Source organism: Chiloscyllium punctatum, chromosome 44 (genome assembly GCF_047496795.1).
Source record: "Chiloscyllium punctatum isolate Juve2018m chromosome 44, sChiPun1.3, whole genome shotgun sequence".
In the NCBI taxonomy this organism is placed as follows: domain Eukaryota; kingdom Metazoa; phylum Chordata; class Chondrichthyes; order Orectolobiformes; family Hemiscylliidae; genus Chiloscyllium; species Chiloscyllium punctatum.
Genome location: NC_092782.1, coordinates 2843590 through 2868589, shown reverse-complemented (window position 1 = coordinate 2868589; position 25000 = coordinate 2843590). Strand labels below are relative to the sequence as shown.

Below are 25000 nucleotides of genomic sequence, written 5' to 3'. Positions count from 1 at the left end.
TGGCAACATCCTTGTAAATCTTTTCTGAACCCTTTCAAGTTTCACAGCATCTTTCCGATAGGAAGGAGATCAGAATTGCATGCAATATTCCAACTGTGGTTTAACCAATGTCCTGTACAGCCACAACACTACCTCCCAACTCCTGTACTCAATACTCTGACCAATAAAAGAAAGCATACCAAATGCCTTCTTCACTAACCTACCTACCTGCGACTGCACTTTCAAGCAGCTATGAACCTGCACTCCAAGGTCTCTTTGTTCAGCAACACTCCCTAGGACCTTACCGTTAAGTGTATAAGTCCTGCTAAGAATTGCTTTCCCAAAATGCAGCACCTCGCATATTTCTGAATTAAACTCCATTTGCGACTTGTCAGCCCATTGGCCCATCTGTCCAGATCCTGTTGTAATCTGAGGTAACCCTCTGCGCTGTCCACTACACCTCTAATTTGGTGTCATCTGCAAACTTACTAACTGTACCTCTTATGCTCGCATCCAAATCACTTATGTAAATAACAAAAAGTAGAGGACTCAGCACCGATCCTTGTGGCAATCCACTGGTCACTGGTCACATGCCTCCAGTTTGAAAAACAACCCTCCACCACCACCCTGTCTTCTACCTTTGAGCCAGTTCTGTATCCAAATGGCTATTTCTCCCTGTATTCCATGAGATCCAACCTTGCTAATCAGTCTCCCATGGGGAACCTTGTCGAACGCCTTACTGAAGTCCATATAGATCACATCTACTGCTCTGCCCTCATCAATCCTCTTTGTTACTTCTCCAAAACACTCAATCAAGTTTGTGAGACATGATTTCCCACACACAAAGCCATGTTGACTATCCCTAATCAGTCCTTGCCTTTCCAAATACATGTACACCCTGATTGATTCGAATCTGTGTGTGAATTGCATGCAGTTCCCAACTGTGAGAATTCTGATCACAAGCTATCTTGACGATGTCATTGGTCACTGCAGATTAAAGGTAGCCACTCTAATTTAACCATAAGTGACCTTAACATGGCAACTGCTGACTATAATGCACAAAAATAGTGCAAGATCTCATAGGCTTCCCAGAGAATATCACCTTGAATTCGATGGAAGTGAGAGGCCAACCCAGCACCCGACAAGAAGAGCTACAGCTATACTCTACTCCAGCTCAAAGACAAGATACAATAGCTGGAAATGAAAAGAATAATCAATATAGTATTGAGTCCTGCATACTGGATTGGCAGCATGGTTGCAGTGAAAAAAATCTGGGAAAATAAGATTATGCTTGGGTCCAAAAGATCTCAATAAAGCTTTGAAGAGATCTCACTATCCCATGTCAGCCATTGAAAAAAATGACCACGACTTGTCAAAGCAAAGGTCTTCATTACCCACAATACAAAGGATGGTTACTGGCAAGTGAAGCTGGATGAAAGCAGCAGTTTTCTCACTACATTCTGGATACCATTCACTAGCTAAATTCTGGACACCATTTAGAAGATACAGATGGTTATCAATGCATTCAATATTTCCATTTCTCCAGAAGAGTATGAATGCAGGCAGCGGTTGTACAGGAATCTAAACGACTGTGGATGATCCGCTACTTTATGGATATCGAGCCACAATGAAATCAATATGTTGGCCTTCATAGTGCAAGGATTTGAGTGCAGATAGCTTGCTGCAACTGTACAGGGCATTGATAAGACCACAACAGGGGTGTTGTATGCAGTTTTGGTCTCCTTATCTGAGAAGGGATGTTCTGGCAAAGAAGGTTTGCCAGACTGATTCCTGGGGGACTGATGTACAGGAAGTGACTGGATTGGTTAGGACTATATTCATTAGAGGTTAGAAAAACTAAGATCTCTTTGAAATCTATAGACAGGATTAGACAGAGTAGTAGGAATTTCGCGATCACCAGGGAGTCCAGAAGCAGGAATCACTGTCTATGGATAAAGGGCTGATGTTTTATTACAGAGTTGAGGAGGAATTTCTTCACCCGGTGAGCAGTGAGCCTGTGGAATTCTCTGCCACAGGAAACTGTCGAGGCCAAAACGTTGAAACTTTCAAGAAAGATGTTAATTTAGTTTGTAGGACTGAAGGGATCAAGGGATATGGTTAGAAAGCAGGACAGGGTACTGAATTCAATGATCTTATTGAATGGTGAAGTTGGCTTGAAGGGCCAAATGGCCTACTCCTGCTCCTCTATTCTATGTTTCAATGAAAAAAGCCATTGCAGATCAAGATCAGTGTCTGTTGCAACTAATGTGAGAGCTTGTCAGATAAACTTGAAGCTGAACAAGAAAAGAAGGCAATTGAAAGGTTTCAAGTCAAATACATGCACTGGTCAGGCAACTTTGGCCAGCTGGGCTACTCACAATGATGGATTTATGAAAAACCCTCAACAAATAAGGCATGCTGGGAAATTGAGACAAGCCTTGACCAAAGTGGCTGTGCTAATAAACATGCTGCAGAATTCAGACAGGCTGCAGCAACAGACAGACAGTATGTAATTGACCCAGCAGCTGCAGACAATACAATATTCACTCGAGTTTGGAACTGAATATTATCGACCAGAATGCCATCCGCAGACAATCAGAAACATTGAGTTGTTTACCAGACACGAATGGGCACCTTAGTCTCTTATTTGGAGAGGGCTACCTGACATACGTGCAACCAACACCTCCAGGAATGGATGCCTAAGGACCATCCTGCCATCAACACGTCAATGCCTAATTGGATCCGATTGATCAGGGTGACCAAGCCCTGATTGATCTATTGGTGGACAATGAGGACCCTCCCAAAATGATGCAAAGATGTCTAAGTATAAGAATCGTCGCAACACCACCCTCAGGAGCAGTGACTTGAGACCAACCACTGTGAAGAGAAGACACCCTGGAACCTCCCGAAGAAGACAACCAGATGATCATCACCAGGTGGATCAAGGCCAAGATCTAGTGTGGTGGTGTATGATCATCCAGAGTTAAGTTAAAGCACAAGATAATTGATTAGATTGATGGTGTCAATTGTTAGTTTATAGTGTATGTTGTTGTTATAGTACAGGTAGACATTCTTTATCCAAAATCACAAAATCCGAAATCTGAAGTTTTTTTCTCATTAACATGGTTGTTTGGCGTGCAGACAGTTAACTCAACTCCACACCTACTCGACCCACATCACTCAGATGTGACGTAGCAACGTGACCCAGCAGTAGCAGGCATCAATTTTGTCTCAGTGCTTGTAGTAATCAAAAGTGGGTCTGCTGTCTGGTAATTTTAAAAAAATTTTACTATGAAGTTATCATTTAATCCTTTATCGGAAAAATTCCAAAATCCGAAAGACAGCTGGTCCTGAGGATTTTGGATAAGGATTGTCTACCTGTATTAATTGTGGGAAATAAATAAATATTATCATTTTTTACTATTATTGAGAGTCTGCTTGCAGATATGTGTTATCACACTGTGTGGCAGGCACAACACAACTGACAGAAAAAGGGCTTCACCCAGATCTTAACAAGCTGAGTGCTTTGACAGAATGTGACAACCAAAATGTGTGAAAGCAGTGCAAGAAATGCATGAACCAATAGCGCATGAACTATTTAGCCAAGTTTAGATTAGATTACTTACAGTGTGGAAACAGGTCCTTCGGCCCAACAAGTCCACACCGACCAGCCGAAGCGAAACCCACCCAGACCCATTCTCCTACATTTACCCCTTCACCTAACACTACGGGCAAGTTAGCATGGCCAATTCACTTAACCTGCACCTTTCTTCTCAAAATTGTCATCAGAACATGAACTTCTGTACAAGTTCAAGGCTAAGGCTGGGGAGCAGAATGAGAAACAGCTTCCTCTAGAATCAAGCAATGAGGTGACAACAAAACTAAGGTACATGCCAATGTTTAAGTCACATTGTCGTGTGATATCAGAGACCAAATATGGAGAAGCCCTAATACAGGAAAGACAACTAATTGTATCTTCAACCAGGGCATTAACACAGACTGATGCCACACTCAGGCTTAGAATGAATGCTTGGTTATGGTCTTTAATTGTGAACATTTTAATCAATATCTATTTAGGAGAGACAAAATGACAGTGGAGTCTGAACACTTCAAAGTACCTTCCTCCACTTTTATCTGCTGCAAAATTTATGCAAAGAATGTTACTTTGTTTGCAGAGATACTATCTGGATATGAAATACAAACAAAGAATGTAGTTATGCATGTCAACATGCAGTTGAGAACAGCGCTCCCTATGAAGACATCTGAGGAGGCTAAGACAGCGTATGAAATATTCCACATTCAGCAAGAAGCAAAAGTTGAAATGCTCTAGATGTCATTAACCCAGCAGACATAATGAATTTGACAGAAAAGGTTATTGCTTAAATCAAGCAAATTATATAACTTCCCAAGTGCAACAGGAAACAATGCTGAAAGGATGTCCTCAAAGCATAAAGAACACTTCTGTTACTATAAGTGAGTGTTGGGCATACACAAGTGGGTAAGAGAGTCATTATCCCGAAAAAGGTGATAAAAGAGATGCTGATACCTATCAATGTAAGCCATCATGGAAATGAGTTTAATCGGAGAAAGGCAAGAGAAGTGTTCTTTTAATACTTACACCTACTTCTTAGTAAGTAGGTTTTGCATAGTGAAAAATTAATTCACACAAAAACGTTGAGCATTACTGTTAAGCTTTGAATTGGCAAAGACCTTGCATGGTATAACTCAGCTGCTTCAGCCTGAACTGATTTTAAAGAAAAGTGGAATCTTACTTTGCTTCATTCCAATGTCAGATGAAAATTCATCTCCAAACTCAATAGATTTACCCTAAACCCGCATCACTGTTCCAATGAGGAACCTTAGATCTAAATACAAGCTTGTACATAAAACCAGGATTAAAAATTAGAAACTATGAAATTAAACGTTTACCATATTTAAACATATTTTAATTTAATAAATGATAATATTAAAATATCAAGGTTAAGTAAGTGAGTTTGGACATTAAATCTGGGAAAAAACATTTCTATTTTCCTTTGTTTATAATGCATGTATTGACTTGGTTGTAATAAATCTTTGTTTATCCAAAGTGTTTGAGGAAAATGAAATAATTTGGATGAAAGAATAGTCTGTTGTATGCAGGAGCCAACACATTGCAAAAGGACCAAAGTCAGAGATCGAAAGACAACAATACAGCCAATATTTTCCAATTAGTGCTTACATCCAATGAGGCTCTCGATCGAGGATATAGCTCTATAGGGTTTATTCTCTCAAGCATTGTGGCAGTGAAGTAAAAACAGAATACATATTAAAACATCAGTCAAAAATTGAATTTCATCACATTTAGAGTTGTCATTAGTCCTTAATTAATGTTTACTGACATAGTTAAAGAAAAGAGATTTATCAGGGTCATCAGAACACTGAGAGAAGTCACAGAAAGAGAACAATCCTACTCTTTCAGTTATCTCACGTACTTAGCTGTATTTCTGGCACAAACAAAGCACTGTGAACTGCCTTGTTTGCTTTCTTTTCATGTAATGAATAAATCACAAATAAAAGATCAGGCTATTTTCTATTTAATTCTGTAGTAATGGATTCTTACAAAAAGGAGTATATTCACTCAGAGCTGTCAAAAGATCATAATGAAGCAGAGTCAATAATTCAATAACATACCTGTATAGAAATGTAATTTAGATAATCTGACACTGAAACAGCATTTCTGGATTCATTCATAAATTTAGATACAGCACTTTCAGCTTCCTGCTTTATTAATAAATATCTGTAATACATTCAAAGAGATGATGTAAGCAAACATGTCAAATGCTTGACTCTCCTCAAATTTTAATTCAAAGTGGCTGCAACTTTTCATTTTTGTTACTTATAGCTACAGTTTTAGATCATTGAATTGTCCTGAAATACATACAGCATCTTAGATACATTCACAGTAATACTTATTAGATTAGATTAGATTACTTACAGTGTGGAAACAGGCCCTTCGGCCCAACAAGTCCACACCGACCCACCGAAGCGCAACCCACCCATACCCCTACGTCTACCCCTTACCTAACACTACGGACAATTTAGTATGGCCAATTCATCTAACCTGCACATCTTTGGACTGTGGGAGGAAACCGGAGCACCCGGAGGAAACCCACGCAGACACGGGGAGAACGTGCAAACTCCACACAGACAGTCACCTGAGGTTGGAATTGAACCCGGGTCTCTGGTGCTGTGAGGCAGCAATGCTAACCACTGTGCCACCGTGCTTACCTTATTTTAGGTAAGATCCCAAGCACTTGATGCACTGACTGAAACTTTAGAATGCATACATAGTAATTTCAGACTTAGAAGTAATGAGAGAGACAGCTTGTACTAATTCAAATGGGCCTTAAACCACATAGATTTTTTCTGTTCTTTCAAGTAGAATTTGAACATCGTTTGCTCTGAATGGCACATGTTGAACATGTGTGTCTGTTGTGGGTGCAAAAGGGTTGTTCCATCCATGGGAGATAATGATCATAGCCAGATCCTACATGTTGAATAACTTTGCTTTGCAAAGGTACACTATCATAGTGTTCCAGGGAGTAGGAAGCCCCAAATAATTAAATAGGAATCTTAATATGAACCATCCTACAATCTGTTGTTTGACACACTTTCTGTTCATTGTGTTAGTAGTCCCACCTTTCCATGCCTTCCACAACTATCTTTGTACTGATAGTGCCTTAAATCTATCAAACAACTTGTGACAATCACAAGCCTACCCTCAGATACCTGAGCCAGAAATCTCTGCACAGCTGTCCTACTTTGCTAAAGTAGCTTCAATGGAAGGGCAGCAGAAACACCATCTGCATGAAACATGGAATGCAGCCTCAGGATAAAGGAATATTATTCAGGACTGAGATAGAGAGAAATCATTCAGAGAGGTTGTGAATCTTTGGAATTCAGTACTAAAGTAGATTGTAGATGTTCATCATTGGGTATATTCAAGGCTAGGATCAATGGAGGTTGGATCTTTTGGAAATTCAAGGCACACAGTGAACAAGTGAAGTTTAGACTGAAAGTGGACTTCAACCATGATTGCAATCAATGGTAGATCTGGCTCACAAAGTTGAGTGCTCTACTCCTATCTCCAATGCTTGAAGATGCTGCAGACCTCTTGTAGCAGCAGCAATTTTCAACTGAGAAACTGTCAAGTTCCCAATCACAAGAGGCCTGGAACTCACAGAGTTTGTGCAATCATCTTTTTCTGAAAAACAGACAAGCGTCAGCAAACTAAGCAGGCAAATTCTCTTCATACAATATCCTAATTTCAGTGTTTTGATCTGTCAGAAAATCTGGGCTTTAGTATCATGAAAATTAAAGTACATTATACCTGTACCCCTACTAGTTCTTCAACTGTAGATATTCCCAATCCCATTTCCAACTATGTTACATTCTGTCTACTTAAATACATCATCAGATGTTTTTTGAATTATGGTATATAGCATTTGCTTCAATGGTCAGGTGGGATAAATAATTTCAAAGTGTGCTATGCTTCTGATGATGATTATCAACCTAGCCACCCTCATCTCCACAGCTTTGTTCTTGTGGTGATTATCTTCAGTCTATTACACTCATTATGGAGTACTTAATGACATGAAAAATCAACTTCCAAAGCCCTCCACCACCTACTATTCCTTTCCTGTCCCCTGTCCTCCCTCATCCACCAACCCCAACAGTTCAGAGCTCTGCCAGGGGTGCATTAGGATGAAGGTTCAGTGAGTATCGTTGTATTTCAGTTGACCGGTGTGTGAACTCTCATTTAAGACCCAGTAAAGTCAGCCCAAATATTCTGCATAACCAGGAATATGATGATTCATCTTCAGAATGTTACAGTGAGAATTGCTCTTCTACCCAGAATCCTGCAACATCAAACAGTATATAAGGACCAGCACTTTCCCATAGATAAATGGAAAAAGCTTGAACAGCCAGCCAACCTCAGCGAACAACTTCAACCTGGTCAAACGGATCATGATAATATAGATTGGCAAAGAAACCAGGTTAAATACACTGGAAAAGCAACCACTGATATCAGATTGAATGGGGATACGAGGGATTATGGAAATAAGGAGGGTGGTTGTGGGAAGTTGCTGTGGCAGTGAGTCTGCTCTGTTTTCCCGTGGCTATAGCAGGCGTGGCTTGAACAACAGCTTCAGCGTCAGTGAAGGCAGCGTGTTAATTGAAAATCTGAACAGTCCCTGGGACTGGGACCCAGTAATCAGGAGTTCAGACAGTATCCTGGCTATGGCAGGAGCTGTAGCAGCAGCGTCTTGATAGATGACTTCGGAGTCGTAAATTTGATGGGTCTTTTCCATTCTCCTGGCGGCAATGTGGTGGCATTGGCTTCGTTAGTGGTGGCATAGTGGGTCCTGTCGAAGATCCTTGTGGTGTCGGCAGTCGGCTGTTTCAGCAGTGGCAGAAACATTGTTTTAACTTTTTATAATTTCTGTATTTAAAATGGCACCGGAATATGGTGACCTTTACATTTTTCACTGCTTTTATCAAAATTAAGTGACATAAAATTCCTATAAATATAATATACTCATTACTGTAAATGATTTGTGCAAATACATAACAATCACAATTACACAAAAAATGATCAAATTTTACATTCAGTTTGAGGAAGAGAGGAGTGGGGCCATGACTAGTATTTTAACTTCATTAAGGACAATTACGAGGGCATTAAAGCAGAGCTAACTAAAGTGAACTGACAAATTAGCTATAGGGGCAAGTCAGGAGAAATGCAGTGGCAGACATTTTAAAGAGTTATTTCAACATACATGAGATATTGGAGAAGATTTGTAGCTCAGGTTGTAAGCTTGCTCACTGAGCTGCTGGGCTTGTTGTCAGATGATTTGTCATCATGCTAGGTAACATTATTAGGGAGCATTGGTGCACTGTCCCATTTGCTATTTATGCATCTTGGTTTGTTATGGTAGGTGATATCATTTCTGGTTCTGTTTCTGAGAGGTTGGTAAATAGATTCCAAATCTATATGTTTGTTTAATGGAGTTCCAGTTTTAATGCCAGGCTTCTAGGAATTCCCACGCAAGTCTTTGTTTAGTCTGTTCCAGGATGGATGTATTGTCCCAGTCAAACTGGTGTTCCTCTTTGTCTGTGTGTACGGACACAAGTGATAGTTGGTCATGTCTTTTGGTTACTAATATCAGGACTTCTAGCAGAAGTTGTTATGCAGAGGTTAGACTGAACGGGCCTTCCCACGATTCAGCCCAAGCTTTGGGTCCGCTATGCGGATGACACCTTTGTCATCAAGAAATGCAACAGAGTCGAAGAAACCCACAAGTATGTAAACAATTTATTTATGAGTATAAAGTTCACCAAAGATGAAGGGAATAATAACAGATTCCCCTTCCTCAACGTTACAGTAGAACAAAAAGCAAATGGAGAACTGCAGACCAGCGTTTACACACACTGACCAGATACTCAACTACAGGAACAGTCATTGCAACACCCACAAATGGAAGACATTATTTAAATAATATTGCAGCATATTGCAGCACCCAGGAACTACGAGAAGCTGAGAAAAAGCATCTACACAACGTATTCAAGAGTAATGGTTACCTGATAAGCACAATCTACCAATTCCTACACAACAGACTTAAACAGGAAGACACAACACATCCAGAGAGTCTGGCCACCCAACCATACATCAAAGACATTTCAGAGATGATGACCAGACAACTCCTGCCCCGAGGTATCATGGTAGCCCACAAACCTACCATCACACTGAAACAGCTACTGATGAATTTAAAGGACCCCATATCCACAGCCAGCTGTGATGATGCTTCTCCTTTAAGATGGTTGTGTTGTCCTTGTTTTTTTTTATCAGAGAGGTCATAAACACAGAGATTCCAGGGGGTCTAGGTTTGAAGAATTTTAGGGTCAATTTGATTCTAGCTAACAGATACTGCCTCAGGAAAAAGTCTTTCAAGTTTTTTTAAAAACTTGTATAATGAAAGGGGAATGACCAGTTCTCCTAGCTCAGTTTTTCTCTGGTTTGGTTTGGTTTTAGCAAGCCATCAGTTGTGAAGCTGCTGGACCCAAAGAAGCAATCCATGCTGATCCTTCCTCTGTCTGACATCTCTCCTGTAAGACCCTGTGTTGGACTTTTCCCTTTTTTGCCAAGGGATGTTTATAGGGGTTGTTGCAAGTATTTGGAACAGCATCATTAAGCTGGGATGAGTTGTTGGGTTTTCGGATAGGTTAAGCTGTTCTGCATTCTGTTTTCTTTTGTTTGTGTTTCATTTGGTATTCTTGTAAATAAATTCAGTTTTGTTTAAAACTAAGTGGTTGGGCCAGGTGCATCACTCCTGGAATATCCACACTGAACCTGCTTAAAACAAATAGCAAAGTTAGGGTATGGAATACTTTCTTTGAGAGCGTCTGGTCTGGTCCATAACACCGCAGAATTAATGTTATATACAAAATACCCTGTAAGGACTGCAACAAATGTTACATTGGACAAACAGGCAGGAAACTAGCCACCAGCATACATGAGCACCAACTGGCCACCAAAAGATGTGACCAACTATCACTTGGAATCCATACACACAGATAAAGAGGGACATTAGTTCGACTGGGACAATACATGCATCCTAGGACAGACTAAATAAAAGATATGTGCAGGAATTCCTAGAGGCCAGACATTCAAACTGGAACCCATTTACCAACCGCTCAGAAACAGAACCAGAAATGATATCACCTACCACAACAAACCAAGACACATAAATAGCAAGTGAAACAGAACACCAATGTTTCACTGGAGGCTCACAGATGACGTTACCTAGCATTGTGATGAAACATCTGAGAACAAACTCACCAGCTCAGCAAGCAAACATACAACCTGACTCAATATACATGGAATAGTGACATTGCAAAAAGATAAAGAAGTTTCAAGCAAGGACACATCATGTGTGGTTAACTTAAAAGGTTAAAACTAGTATTAACCTTAAAGAAAAAGAATATAGTTCTACAAAAGTGGATGGCAGGTCAGAAGCCCCACAAAACCTGCAAACGAGGAATAAACAATGATCCATCAGGCAGTGGTGCCACTGACGTACTGTAGGGAAATACGGCAGTTAACATGTAAAATTCCAATCACTAAATCCCTAGCTTGCATCTGCCAGTACTTCTACTGGCCAAAGCTCCACATGGATGATGTAAAGGTTTGAAGAACTTTACACACATGCCAGGTAAACCCCAACCCATATTAAAGCCTTGAACCAATGACTCCCATATCACACTGCTATGAATATCAGCATGATTGGGACAAAGGCTTTTTCCTATTTACCATCAGGAATCCCAATAATTCCACAGGTTTTGTTCAATCTGAATTAGTTAATGGGCCCCACGTACAAGGGCCTCTGAAACTATTCAACAAGAGATTTTTAGAAGAGAAGGAGGAAGTCTCCATGTTAGCCACTATAGTGGAGTTCTCAAAGTGACTCTTGTGAGCCTGTGAAATGGCTCAAAAACACGAAAAACTTCCAAATAGTGATTGAAACAAAAAACAGACAAACACGCTAGGATCAGAACCTTTCAACCAGGAATTCATGTGTTAATGCTCCTACTAACACTAGGTTCAGTAGCCCATACAGAGTAGCCAAGAAGCTTGGGAAGTGAATTAACTCAACAAAACCCAGACTGAGGAAAAAAGCAAAAAAGCAAAAGCTAAAAACAATACCATTGCTGAAAAGGAAACAAGCAGATAATTGACCTAGATGACAAAGGTCACAGCAGGAATAAATTAGAGGGAAATGTGAGTGAGGGTCTCACCAATATAAAAGTATTAGTAAACTTAGACTTCTTATTCACCCAAGTAGGTGCAGAATGGAAATTTAACAGGGCTGTTCACTGCCCTCAAGAATTTTTACAGAGACAAGGCAGACTGCACTATCCCAACTCTACCCAATGTGGGTGTGGGAGAGGCCTCTCCAATAAGGCAACATCCCTATCATAGACCAAGAGAACCTGACCCAAATAACATATCAAGGGCATATAGTCAGTCAAGGAGGAGTACTGTCTAGTGCTGCAAAAGTTGGAAGCAGTAGTACAGTTTCCCATTCCCTTAATAAAACGGGAAATCGTGTGTTTCTTGGGGGCATGTCAGTTCTACCAAAGGTTTGCCCCACTGCACTGCTGACAAATCTATTATAGAAAAGCAGCAAGGATAGTATGGACTGAGAAACGTCAAACTGCTTTTGCAAAACAGAAAGTCACATTCACATTGGAGCCTTGGCTTGCAGCTCCAACCTTTAAACAAGCATTGAAAGTAACCATTGACGCTTGCAACATTGATGAATGTTCCCCTTCAGGAAGATGTATCTTCAAAAGAAAGACCATTCTGGAACTACCCCATTGTAGACAAGGAAACTAGCTCTGAAACACTTCAAGATAATATTCCAAGTGGGTAGTGAGAGAACAAAGCCTATAATGACCACAGCTTTTGTTGAAAGATTTCAAGACCTAGAAGGCCAAGTTAATCTTGTTTTATTAATTTTTAATTCTTTCCTTCAACAATGTCACCTGAAAATTAACAACATTATAATGAAATCAAATCTGATTGCAGACAACTTGCACAGAATCTAGAGACCCAGTTGGAACTGAAGAGGAATTGACCAAGACTCAGAGAATGAATGTGTGTTTGAAAGTGTGTTTATTGTTTTATATATTCATCTCTTTTTCACTCTTTGTAATTAAATGGAAATGAATCCCATTTAATTTTTTCTGGCACGAAAAGTGAGTGGATAATGGGTCAGAATCTCTAAATATGATGGACGTTTTAGTCCCTAATTCTAAAATGTGTTTTTTTAAAAAACAGGACTACTTCACAAATTAGATTTAGATTTACTGTAACATATATAGAAGTACAGTGAAAAGTACTTTTTCGTGGACTATACATAAAATGTCACAATGCTCTGGCCTCATCTTGAAGCATTGAATACAATGCAAGATTTTACAGCAGTAGAGTTCATTTTATTCTCTTCTTCTTGATAATCACAGGTGCAAAAGAAAATTCTGTGTGGGACATAAGGGAAACACCAACTAAAGAAACTCAAAGAAAACTTTGAATAGATTGAACAGTGAACTCTTGTGACCACAAAGGTAACAAGGGACTGATGAACCCGTACTCAACAGCAAGTCACCCCCTGCAGGTTATGTCCTAAACAGGAGTTAAGTTTTGATTTTTGTCTTAAAGAATACATAAGGAGTGGGATTAAGAAGCCAGGTCCCACTCTACAGAAGTGTGCTAGTGGACCTGAAAATTCACACACGTACCAGTCTGTGTTCAAGCATTAGCATGCTGTGAAAGTCACAATTGAATCAATACTCCTAGTCAGCCATGTAGTATAGATAAAGACCCTATTTCATTCTGAGTGCTAAAGGTCAGCTAGCCAGCAGGACAACAAAAGGAAGACTTTCTCACTCTAAGTGCTGCAAATGATTTAACAACGGAATCTGGGCAAAGGAACTTCAGACAGCCAACAAAACCAAAAAACCAGCTATTCAACTCCCAACGTTAACACTGCCAGTAACCTCCACTGTTACGGTTCCCAATGGCCAATTGTCTGATCCTTGTGGACAAGTCAGAGACTCATTTTTTAAAAACTTTTATTCTTTTGAACTCACCTCTTTCTAATGTGTGAGTCTATGTAGCATTATTAATTCTCCATGCATTTAATGATTAATAAACTGATCATTTTAATTGAGTCAAGAAAACCAATTCAACTGGATTCTTTTATATCATAAGTTAATTTGGGCCTGCCTGAGACACAGGTGTCCATAAAGGAGGTGTCCTTGATGAAGTAACCTTGTTGCAACCAACTGAGGAGGTGAGTAAATAAAGAGGCACCAGTACATCCATCCTCACCCAAAAACTTAACATCTTATCTGGAATTGGAGAACCTTGCCCAGGGTCTGATCAAAACATGCATTGGTTTCAAATTTTCCAAAATTTCTAGGTACCGGAAGGATTGCATTAAAACTGAAATTGCTGAAAGTAGCAAATATAACTTGTTTATTCAAGTTATATTGCAAGTATTAGTCTACAAAACACAGTTTAAATGGTTTCCACTGTATTTATACTTTTCTTAAATGAGGACACCAATAGTATGCACAATACTCCAGATGTAGTATTACCAGTGTTCTGTATGACAGAAGCATAACTTTCTTCTATCCAGAGAAACAGAAAGCAGAAAACTACAGGACAGTTAGCTTAATATTTGTCATAGGGAAAATATTAGGAATGCTTAGAGAAGTTTAAGGTAATCAGGCAGAGTCAACATAATTTTCTGTAAGGGAAATCATGTTTAACTAATTAACTGCATCTCTTTTAAAGTGACATGCTGTAGATAAAGGAGAAGCAGTGGATATTGTGAACTTAGATTTCCAAAGACATTTGGCAAAGTGCCACTTTAAAGGTGATTATGGAAATTAAAAGCTTATGCTATATGGGGTAACCTATTGGAATGGATAGAAGATTGGCTAGATGACAAGAAACAGAAAGTAGGCATAAATGGATAATTTTCTATTTGGCCAGATGTCGTGAGTGGCATGTCAGAGGAATCAATGCTGGGGTTTCCACTTCTTACAAATTTTTAGAAATAGGTTGGACAAAGGAACAAAATTCGTGGTTACTAAATTTGTTGGTGAATTTTGAAGAAGATATATAAGAAAGCTACAAAGGTCTGGTCAATGGACTGTAATTAGGGATAACTTGAAATTGTTAATTTCAGCAATTAGAATGAAAAAAAATGGGCATTTTATCTCAACAGTGAGTGCATAAACATGGATCTGGGTATACAATTGCATGTTTGCAAATTACCTGTACACTAGTACAGCAAATAGTTAGGTAAGCTAACGGAATGTTTTATTTATTACTTGAGGAAATGAAAACAAAAGCAAGGAGGTTATGCTTCTGTCGTACGAACACCAGGAATACCACATCTGGAGTACAGTGCATAGTATTGGTCTCCTCATTTAAGAAAATATACACTGGAAGCTATTTAGACTATGCTTTATAGACTAATACTTGCAATGGAAGGTTTGTCTTTGGAAGAAACTGCACTTTATTGCATATAGTTCTGGTCTCCATACTATGTATTGCATATAGTTATGGTCACCACACTATCAGAAGGATGTGGATGCTTTGGAAAGGGTACAGAAAGGTTTACCAGGATGATGTCTGGAATGTGGGATTTTAGGTTTGGGAAAAGACTGGGTTCATTTTCACTGAAACACAGGAGATTGATGGGCAACCTGATAGAAGTTTGCAAGATTATGAATGGGATGGATAGAATGGGAAGTATGCAGCTTTTTCCCAGGGTGGATGGCTTAATTACTAGGGGATACGTGGGGGGGCATTTGCGAGGCAAGATTTTCACACAAAGAGTGATTGCCTAGAATGTGCTGCCAGAAGAGGTAGTGGGAGCAAACACAATAGCAGCATTCAAGAGGTACCTGAACAAATACATGAATAGGAAGGGTTTAAAGGGATACGGAGCCTGTAAGTGAAGACAGTTTTAGAATGGAAGGGCAAAATGTGCCAGTGTAGGCTTGGCGGGCTGAAGGGCCTGGTCCTGCACTGTATTGTTCTCTGCTCTTTGAAAGACATTCTAACAAGGCATTTTAAAAAGTTCAAGATAATCAGGTAACAAGGAAATGTTGGAGAGGCTAGACTTGGATACTTATATTTTCTGGAGTTCAGAAGAGAATAAAGTGACTTGACTGAATCATGCTGAGAGGTATTGACTGGTTGGATGTGATAAGGATGTTTCCTTTTGAGGGAGGATTTAGCTCTAGGGTTACTGTTCAAAAATAAGGTGTCATCCATTTCAGAGAGAGATGAGAAGAAATCTTTCTGAGAAAAGACCATGTTCTTTGAGGGAGAAAGTCTTTGAATAATTTTAAAGCAAAGATAGTTATATTTTTGACACAAAAAAACCCAAAAGAACTGTAGATGCTGGAAATATAAAAAAAATAGTAATTGTTAGAAATTCTCAGCAGGTCTGGCAACATTTATGGAGAGAAATCAGAGTTAACGTTTCAGGTCCAGTGAGGGTTCTGAAGAAGGGCCATTGGACATGAAGTGTTAACTTTGATTTCTCTTCACAGATGCCACCAGACCTACTAAGATTTTCCAGCAATTTCTGTTTTTGTTCCAGGTATATTCTTGTTAAACGAGGAGATGAAAGGTTATCGGTGCTAGGTGGGTATATGGAGAAATTAGATCGGCAATGATCTTATTGAATGGTAGAGCAGGCTCAAGGGCCTAGTGACCTACATTTGCTCCGATTCATATGTCATATGTGTAGAAATATAGAGATAAAAAATTATACTATTTCAAGCGGATTCATGGATAGTAAATTCAAATTATTTTCCTTTGAAAAAATTTCTCCTGCAGTTTCCTAACACTGCAACATTAACACATTCATAATGACTTTTCAAGCCTGTATCCCTGAGTTTCAAAGCAAACTGAAATGACACCCAAACACTACCTTTCAGTCCCAAATTTAGGTTTCAATAATTTCAGTTCAGGATTAATGGCACGCTCCTCTTTGTTCTTGGACAGAATGTAGGATGCAAAACACTTGGAAGGGTGTACATCCACCGCTGGAGAAGTTACCATTGGATCCTAAAGAACAGAATGAAAACATGTCCTGTGATAAGTACCTTTGTACATTTGGATCCATTTTGGATCCATTTTGTAATACTGATTCACTCAAGTCCTTTAACTTTGAGATTACTACCAGTGAATTTCCAAAGCATAACTCTTCCAAGGCAAGCCAAATTTAGAAGTACAGATGTTCACAAAAATTGATTCCCTGCAAGATCTGCTAAATTTAAACTTTATGGCAGCTAGTATTAGTGAGCCACAGCGTACTCCCATGTAGCTGCGGCTCACTAATACTAGCTGCCATAAAATTTAAATTTAGCAGGTCTTGCAGGGAATCAATTTTCGTGAACATGGCCGACATGGAAGTACACTGACAAAAAAAAAATCAAGGAAAACCCAAATTTCACGACCACACAGGCACGTCTTCAGAGCAAATTGTGAACTACAAGTTTTGAGTACACTGATTTAGCCCTCTTTCAGTTTTTTTGAGTGCACCAATTTAAAAAGAGCTAACACCTAAATGTTTTAAAAAAGATTAGATTAGATTACTTACAGTGTGGAAACAGGCCCTTCGGCCCAACAAGTCCACACTGACCCACCGAAGCGCAACGCACCCAGACCCATTCCCCTATATTTACCCCTTCACCTTACACTACGGGCAATTTAGCATGGCTAATTCACCTAATCTGCACATTTTTGGACTGTGGGAGGAAACCGCAGCACCTGGTTGGTTTAATATACAACTATTGCTAAGTTAAAAAGTAAACAATGACAGTTATTAGCTAAAAGACAGATGCAAAGATTGAAAGTAGTTACAGATAAATATACTTATAAAGATAAAACTAAGATCAGTCTCTGTCATTTCAAACTTGGCTCGGTAGAAGATTTTTCTTTGAAGTGAAATGATTGGAGATTTGAAGTCAAAATTCTGCACATGAAATGGTTTTTGTAGTCAAATAATTGGGGAGGTTCTGCCACAGGTGGATTGAGCATACCAGGTTTTAGAATGGAACAAAGGCTCCTTTGTTATACTTTTATGGCATTGTAGGTTCCAGTGCTTGCCAGCCTACTTCAGTACAATAGTGCTTTCGCTGGATTCCCTTCCTCCACTTCTCTGTTGAGAACCCTCTCTCATAGCCAGTGTATTTCAAAATTCTTGTTGCAATTCCATCTAAAATGGTGACTCACAGCTTGTCATATCAGTACCAAAGCAAAATGGATGCTATGTCAATTACAAATGAACCATTGCTCTACAAGGCAAAGTTAATTGTGTTGGAACTTCCTTTTAAATTTGTGTTTGGAATCTCCCAGTTCCCTGTTCTCACAGAAGTTTTGAATTTTTAAACATTTAAACGTATTGTGTTGCCATGGATTAATTAGACTATATATATTTTCCTTTGTTATCAGTTCTGAGATAATATGGTTCAACAGCCTTTGAACCCTCAATGGAACCGACAGTTGTGTGCTGCGCCTACCATCTTGAAAGGACACTTAAGACTTAAAACAAAGAACTGCAGATGTTGGAAATCTGAAACAAAAACGCAGCAAATGTGGCAGCATCTGTGGAGAGAAAGCAGGTTCAATGTTTAAGCTCCTGTGAACATTTGGGACCCTATTGGGTCCAAAACTTTGACCTTGCTTTTTCTACACAGATACTGCCAGACCTGTTGAGTTTCTCCAGCTATTTCTGTTTTGTTTCACTTGAAACTTAATTTAAAGGGATTTTCTTTACAGGTTACAGAGTTTAAAACTCTTGTGACAGATTACTCCTAAAAATCTGCAATATCAGAATTTCACTAACATGTCACAACGTTGTTTTATAAATATGTAAAGATAAAGGAAAAACAAAGCCCTTTCAAGAGAAAAGAAAAATGTGTGTACAGAAAACTTGGAACAGATCATAATGAATATTTAACATTTGTCTTCCAAACGAAATATTTTGCATGCCTGGCGAGTTTGATGGTGAACTATCAGCATTCACCTCCATTAGTTCTACAAAACATACTGCAATGTCAAGACTTAGCAAAAAGATCAAATTAACATGAAAATCCTTAAGATGCAGCCTACTACTTAGTGTACTACCTTGTTCAGTACTGGGATTTCTACCATTGACCCCCCACCCAAATGGTAGCATTCATTTACAGCAATTCCCGTGATGTAATTTTACCTTATTCCATTCTCGTGTTGCTGTTAGAAACCCCATAAAAAGTCATACCTTATTTAATCAAACACAACAGCTTTTAATGGCAACATAAATCGTAACTATTGTTGAAATTCCAGCTCTGAACAAAATAATTTTATTCTTGTAGAGTGCTGTTAAATTTTACCATTATGCTTAATTGCTAGACTTTTTTTTTGAAAAATGTATTTTCAGAATATTTTACTTCTATCTTTGCCTCTTGTCTGTGTCCTAATCTTTATTTTTCCTCTCCATGAAATTTTTTTAAAAATCTTTTGATTTTAGTGAAACTCATTTCCTGTTGGTTGTCAGTAAGAATGTTTTAATGTGATCAGCTACTTGGACAGCTTAATACATGCTAAGAATCCACATTAAAGGACGTTATAATTCACTGAATTCATACATAACAATAAATATTTCCTACCCGGTCAAATAATAGATAGTCTTCTGGAATTGTATTCAAAAGCTCCTTATAAATCTCTTGGAGTTCTTCCCCATGGGACAACCCGCTGTCCAGTTCTTTTACCATTTCTGAGTCAATCTTTAAGAAAATTACAAGAAATACACTTACCTCACTTAATTCTCACTTCTTTAACAAATAAACGCAATCAATACCAACAAGAACTTTGAACAGCCTGTTATGGTTATTGAAAAATCAGAGCATTTGCACATTTCAGGTACTGTTACTGCCATATGAAAACTATTATTTTCTCCTTAATTAACGAGATTTGAGAATTCAAAGAAAAAAACAAAAATGACAGAGAAAGAGTTCATAGACCATAAGATGTAGAAGCAGAAATAGGCCTTTCAGCACAATTCAATGAGATCATAGTTCATCTAATGATCCTCAACTTTTCTTTCCTATCTTTTTCCTATTATCTTACTAACTAAAATTCTCAGTCTTAAACATGCTTCATGACCCAAACCAAAATTCTTTGTAATAAATAATTCCTCAGATTTACTATTCTCCATGAGAAGAAATTGCTCCACATCACTATTAAATGGTGACCACTTACTCTGAAATTATGCCCTTTGATCCAAGATTCTTCCACAGAGAGAAATAATCTCTCAGCATCTGCCTCATCAAGTCCTCATCAGTTTCAATGGAACATTGGAACAGGAGTAGGCCATTCAGCCCCTTGAACCTGTCCCGCCATTCAAGGGCATTATGGCTAATCTGTGGTCTACCTCCATAATCAAGCCTTTGGCCAATACTCTTTAATGCCTTTACTTAATAAAAAATAGACTACCTCATATTTAAAATTAACATCTGATCCATCATCACTGTGATTTGTGGAAGAAAGTTCCAAGCATCTACCCCTTTGTGTGTAGAAGTGGTTCCTAACATCATTCCCGAATGGTCTGGGCCTAATTCTCAGATTATTCTAGAATCCCGAACCAGTGGAAATAATCTATTCATCCTGTTTCTTTCCTGTTAATATCATTAAGACTTTGATCAGGTTACCCCTTAACCTTTTAAATTGTAGGGGAAAAAAAGGCTTAATTTGTATAAAAAATGTAAAGCAAAAACAAAAACTGAAATTGCTGGAAAAACTCAGCATGTTTGACAGCTTCTGTGGAGAGAAATCAGAGTTAACTTTTCTGGTGTATGACTCTTCTTCAGAACCCTTCCTCAGACTCCTCAGTTCTGCGGAAGGATCACTTGACCAGAAATGTTAACTCTGATTTCTCTCCACAGATGGTCTGAGTTTTTCCAACAATTTCTAGTTTTGTTTCTTAATTTGTATAAACCTCTCCTCATAACTTAACTCCTTAAGTCCCAGCGTCATTCTTGTAAACTTACATTGTACTCCTTCCAAGACCAACATTTCCTTCCTAATGTGTGATGCCCTGATCTGTTCGAAGTTCTCCAATTGGGAGTACTATCTGGAAAGTTACCTATCAATCTTTTTTCAGTTGAAATGGATAATCTCATATTTGCTTACATTAAACTCCATCTGCCACAATTTTACCCAGTCACATAGTCTATCAATTCACTTCGTCGATCAAAAGTTTCAGTGAGGTTGCCATTCATTTGTCTAAATGAATTTGTCCAATGAATACAGAACAATTTAACCTCTCCTCATAAGAAAATACTTGGGTTCAATTTGTTAAACATATTTTGGATTGTCTCCAATGCCAAAACATCTTTCATTAAATAAGGAAGTCAAAACTGTTCACAATATTCTAGGTGTAGTGTGACTAGTGCTTTGCATAGTTTTAGCAAGACTTCCCTATCTTTCTACTCTATTTTATACCATGTACTCTATACTTTCTTTTAAATAAAGCTTAGCATTCTATTTGTCTTCTCCATTACCTGTTGAACCTGTATGCGAGCATTTAGTGATTCTTGCATGAGGACACCCAAATGTCTCTATGCAGCTTTTGTACTCTTTCTTCACTCAAATGATATTCAGCTCTTGCATTCTTCATGCCGAATTTCCCACCATATTTTCCCACATTGTATTTCATTTGCCAAGTTTTTGCCCACACAGTTAACCTGTTTATATCTTTCTGCAGACTTTTTGTGTCATCCTCACTACTTGCCTTCTTAAGTGCATATTACAGCCAAATCAAGTACAGAAGATTAATAAAGAGAAGAAAACTTAGGTTAAGATAGTAAGAAAGTAGTAAGAACAAAAATATAACTTAAAAATTGACATTTTTAAACATTTCAAAAACAAGTTATCACCTGTAGGAATGAATCTGTACCAATTTCAGTCGTGCCCTTTCTGGGTTAGAGCAGTGGATTTACATTACATTAAGAATTTGCACATTGTTAATAATCTTAACTTTGTGATAAGTACAATGGGCAATTAATGTTTAAATCAAACAAGCTCTTCAAAATATCAGGCAATTATGAATAAAATGTCACTTTCACAAAGCAAGAAATGAAGTAACCAACCAGCAAACTTGAAAATCCATTTACATAATTTTTCCTAAACCCTGAACTTGCTGCATGATCTGTCCATTAATTAATGCACGCTTTATTAAATCATTGTTATTTGCTCAGCAAGATCTTATTTAATTACTTAATCAAAAACAATAATATTTTTACAATGTACAAATACCTCTCCTTCAATGTGATTGTATACAGCAGGATATAGTTGAAGATAGGTTTTGTCAATAAACATTCTGTCTGAAAGTCGAATGTCTGCTGTTCGTGCTACCATCTTTTTGGACACCCTGACGTTGACAGTGGCAGGCTGTGCATGCTCTGTTCCCTTTCGTTGTATTCGCCGCTTTAGTTTTTGTTTTTTCTCTTCCTCCTCAAGTTCCTAAAAAAGACTCTTCTGTAGATTAATTTTCATCTCAACAAATGTAAGTATTCATGAAATTTGTATTAGAGTTTAAATTTCTTTGTTTTACCCTCACTTATAGGCAGGTTATTGAATTGAATCGATTAATTTGGTTTTGGGAAGTAAATTACAAATATATCTTGGGCAAATCAGAACAAATGAACAGATCTTGTACAATTTACTCCTTCAATGTTCATGCAGGGTAAATTATTAAAAATTATCTATTCAGAAGAATAATGCATTATCTTACTCAGTTTACGTCTTCATTTTTAAATATACATCTTGTTAAAATGCTGATTGTTTGGACACAATACATAAAGTAATGCATATAGCGTAAAAAAATTAAAATAACTATTATTTTTTAACTGCATTACACATTTGTCTTGGATATTAGGATCCAGAAATAGCTATTGATACAGATGATTTAGTGATGATTAAATACTTCACAAACCACAAAGTACCAGTTGCTAGGATCATTAAAAGTGCATAGTGTATCTGGCAAGGCTTAAATTAGTTAAGGAGTGAATAGAATTAGTGATGTGTACATGTGCATTAGGGACAAGCAAAACTTTTGCACTTAACTTGGTAAAGGACAATAGTGTTGCAAAGTGGACAAAAAATGCTGGGTCAGCCAGTCATATCTTCATGCCTTGAACAAATTAAAAAATAATTATCTTTTACATGGAACATTGATTCAAATCAGCTAAGATCATAGGAATGTAATATTCTCTCTGATGGTTACAAAGGGCCAATATGATGTGCACTTAGCATTCTCAAATCTGTTTCCAGGCAGTCCAAAACTCCAACATAAAACAGATCCCAGTCTGGCACAACCATCAATTTGCCTCAAGGCTGCAACAGCAATAATTGCTCTGTGGCAGTGGTCATGCCATGAGCACCAAGCCATCCCAAATTTGATGCTGATGGTAGGTAGGAGAATTTCAAGAATCACAATGCTCTTTTGCAAACACGCGTTCATAACTAAAGTACTGGTGGCAGAAAAATGTGCTCTGACTAAAACATTGCAGCAAATCAAAGCATTTAAAAGACATACCTGCAAATGGCACACTGATCTTTCATTAAATGCATCTAACATTTGTTTCTACCAGGTAATTTGCACGTATGTACTGTTATGATTCCTTAAGAGATGGATAACTTTTGAAATTATATTTAAATTTCCAATGATTGACTGCAAGATCACACAAGAATTCAAGATTGAAGACTTTTACTGTAACAAACAAACTAAAAGCAACATTGTTCAAACGCCAGTTAACTGGGAAATTTTAGTCTAAACCATAGAAGAGAAACTCCCCATTTAACTTTCAACATAACCAAAACTCCTAAGCCCTGGATATATGTTATGCTGTCCCTTCTTTATTTTCCTGGAACCTGTCCATATTTATGCTCAGTTCCTGATGGCTTTTCTTCTCTAGCCAGCCAGCTGCTCATCTCAGGAATAACTTCAGTTTACAAAGGAGAACATTTCACTCCAGCTCAAGTTAAGGCTACCAGCCTCCTTTGAATCTTCATTAATCTAGTCTCCTCAATCTGAATGTAAACTCCCAGCCAAGATCTGCATGTTGAAACAACAAACTCATATACTTTCTTTGCTTCAGGTGCAGGACTGGCTGCCTTATTTCCTGTTCTCTGTCTCTCAGATGGCTGCAGATTTACTTATATTTGTGAAGTTCAATGATTATAGATTTCTTACAATGATGTTGTAAGAAACCCATAATCCATCATGTAATTGTGTTTTGTTGACCTCTCTGCTCTCAAAGCCTATCTCCCTGACAATGTGAATCACATATCCTGGTAGAAATAATAATAGGCCATTTTCTTAACACCAAACTCATTCTCTCTTGGAATTAAACTTACAGCTGAAATCATACTTGTTTTTAAAACCTGACAAATTTTACACTTGCCTGTGAGTCTTGCAGACTAACCATTTTCCAACTAACTTAACTAATCTTCTCATTGCCTACAGGTGTGGACATCTTGCACCTTCTTCACACTAAGTCAACCAGGGCACTACTAGCTCATAGAAAGAAGGCGACTGTTAGTTGTTGAGTAGAATTCAGGGACTCCTTCATCCTTCCATCTTACCTTAAATTAAAGAGGCAGTTCCAACAACAAAACAATCTTACAAACATTTATTCATAACAGTACCATCAGTATTTTCTCTTGCGTGTATTTTTTAATTTCCTGAGTATGATCATATGTGAGTGCTTGAATCAGGGGAGGAAGACTTGTTTCAGGATCACTATCTTCTTCACCTGGAGTGGAAGTTTCCAACAGCCTGTATGAAGACAGTAAATATGTGACACAAATTATATTCATTGACGATAAAAATTAAAATGTTGATATTAGAGACATTATATTGGATCTCCTCATTTTTTGTTGACCCGATTACACCATCCTATGAAAGATATGGCAAGGATGTCTTCCCCAGTGCAAATGCAAAATGGGGTTTTTGGTGATGTCAGGTCACTAATTCCCATTGTTTTCTCTGGTCTATGAAATGTGTCTCTCAAACAAAAACATTGATCCAGGTCCAACAATGGCACAGATCAAATGTTGGAGAAGGACAGAATATTTAATCTTCATCCAGACAGAGGTGAAAGTGGTAGAAAGCTAAGAGAGAACATAATCCCAGGCTGAGGGGAAAAATGTTGGTCAGTGGAGAAATAAAGGCTAAGACCCCAACAACATCTCAGGCATGACCCCGAAAGACTTACACTCCATACCTAGCTCTGCCCCTTCCCAACCTGCTCCCATATAGTCATAACAAATGCAAGTACCTTACAAACTGTAAACGTACCCTGGAATGCCATATTCACAAAAATCCAATCCACCTAATAACGACATCATCAG

General features: G+C 38.2%; 1 protein-coding gene across 1 annotated transcript in view; it reads right to left on the bottom strand.

Moving 5' to 3' along the window:
* LOC140466671 (coiled-coil domain-containing protein 87-like) overlaps positions 1-25000 on the bottom strand; it is a 101444-nt gene that overhangs the window by 40225 nt on the left and 36219 nt on the right. Inside the window, exons 10-14 of the mRNA XM_072562119.1 lie at positions 24296-24425; positions 21902-22108; positions 19255-19371; positions 16533-16669; positions 5650-5755 (exon numbers count right to left, since the gene is read on the bottom strand). Coding sequence (XP_072418220.1) covers positions 5650-5755; positions 16533-16669; positions 19255-19371; positions 21902-22108; positions 24296-24425 — 697 coding nt within the window. The remainder of the gene's footprint in view (positions 1-5649; positions 5756-16532; positions 16670-19254; positions 19372-21901; positions 22109-24295; positions 24426-25000) is intronic.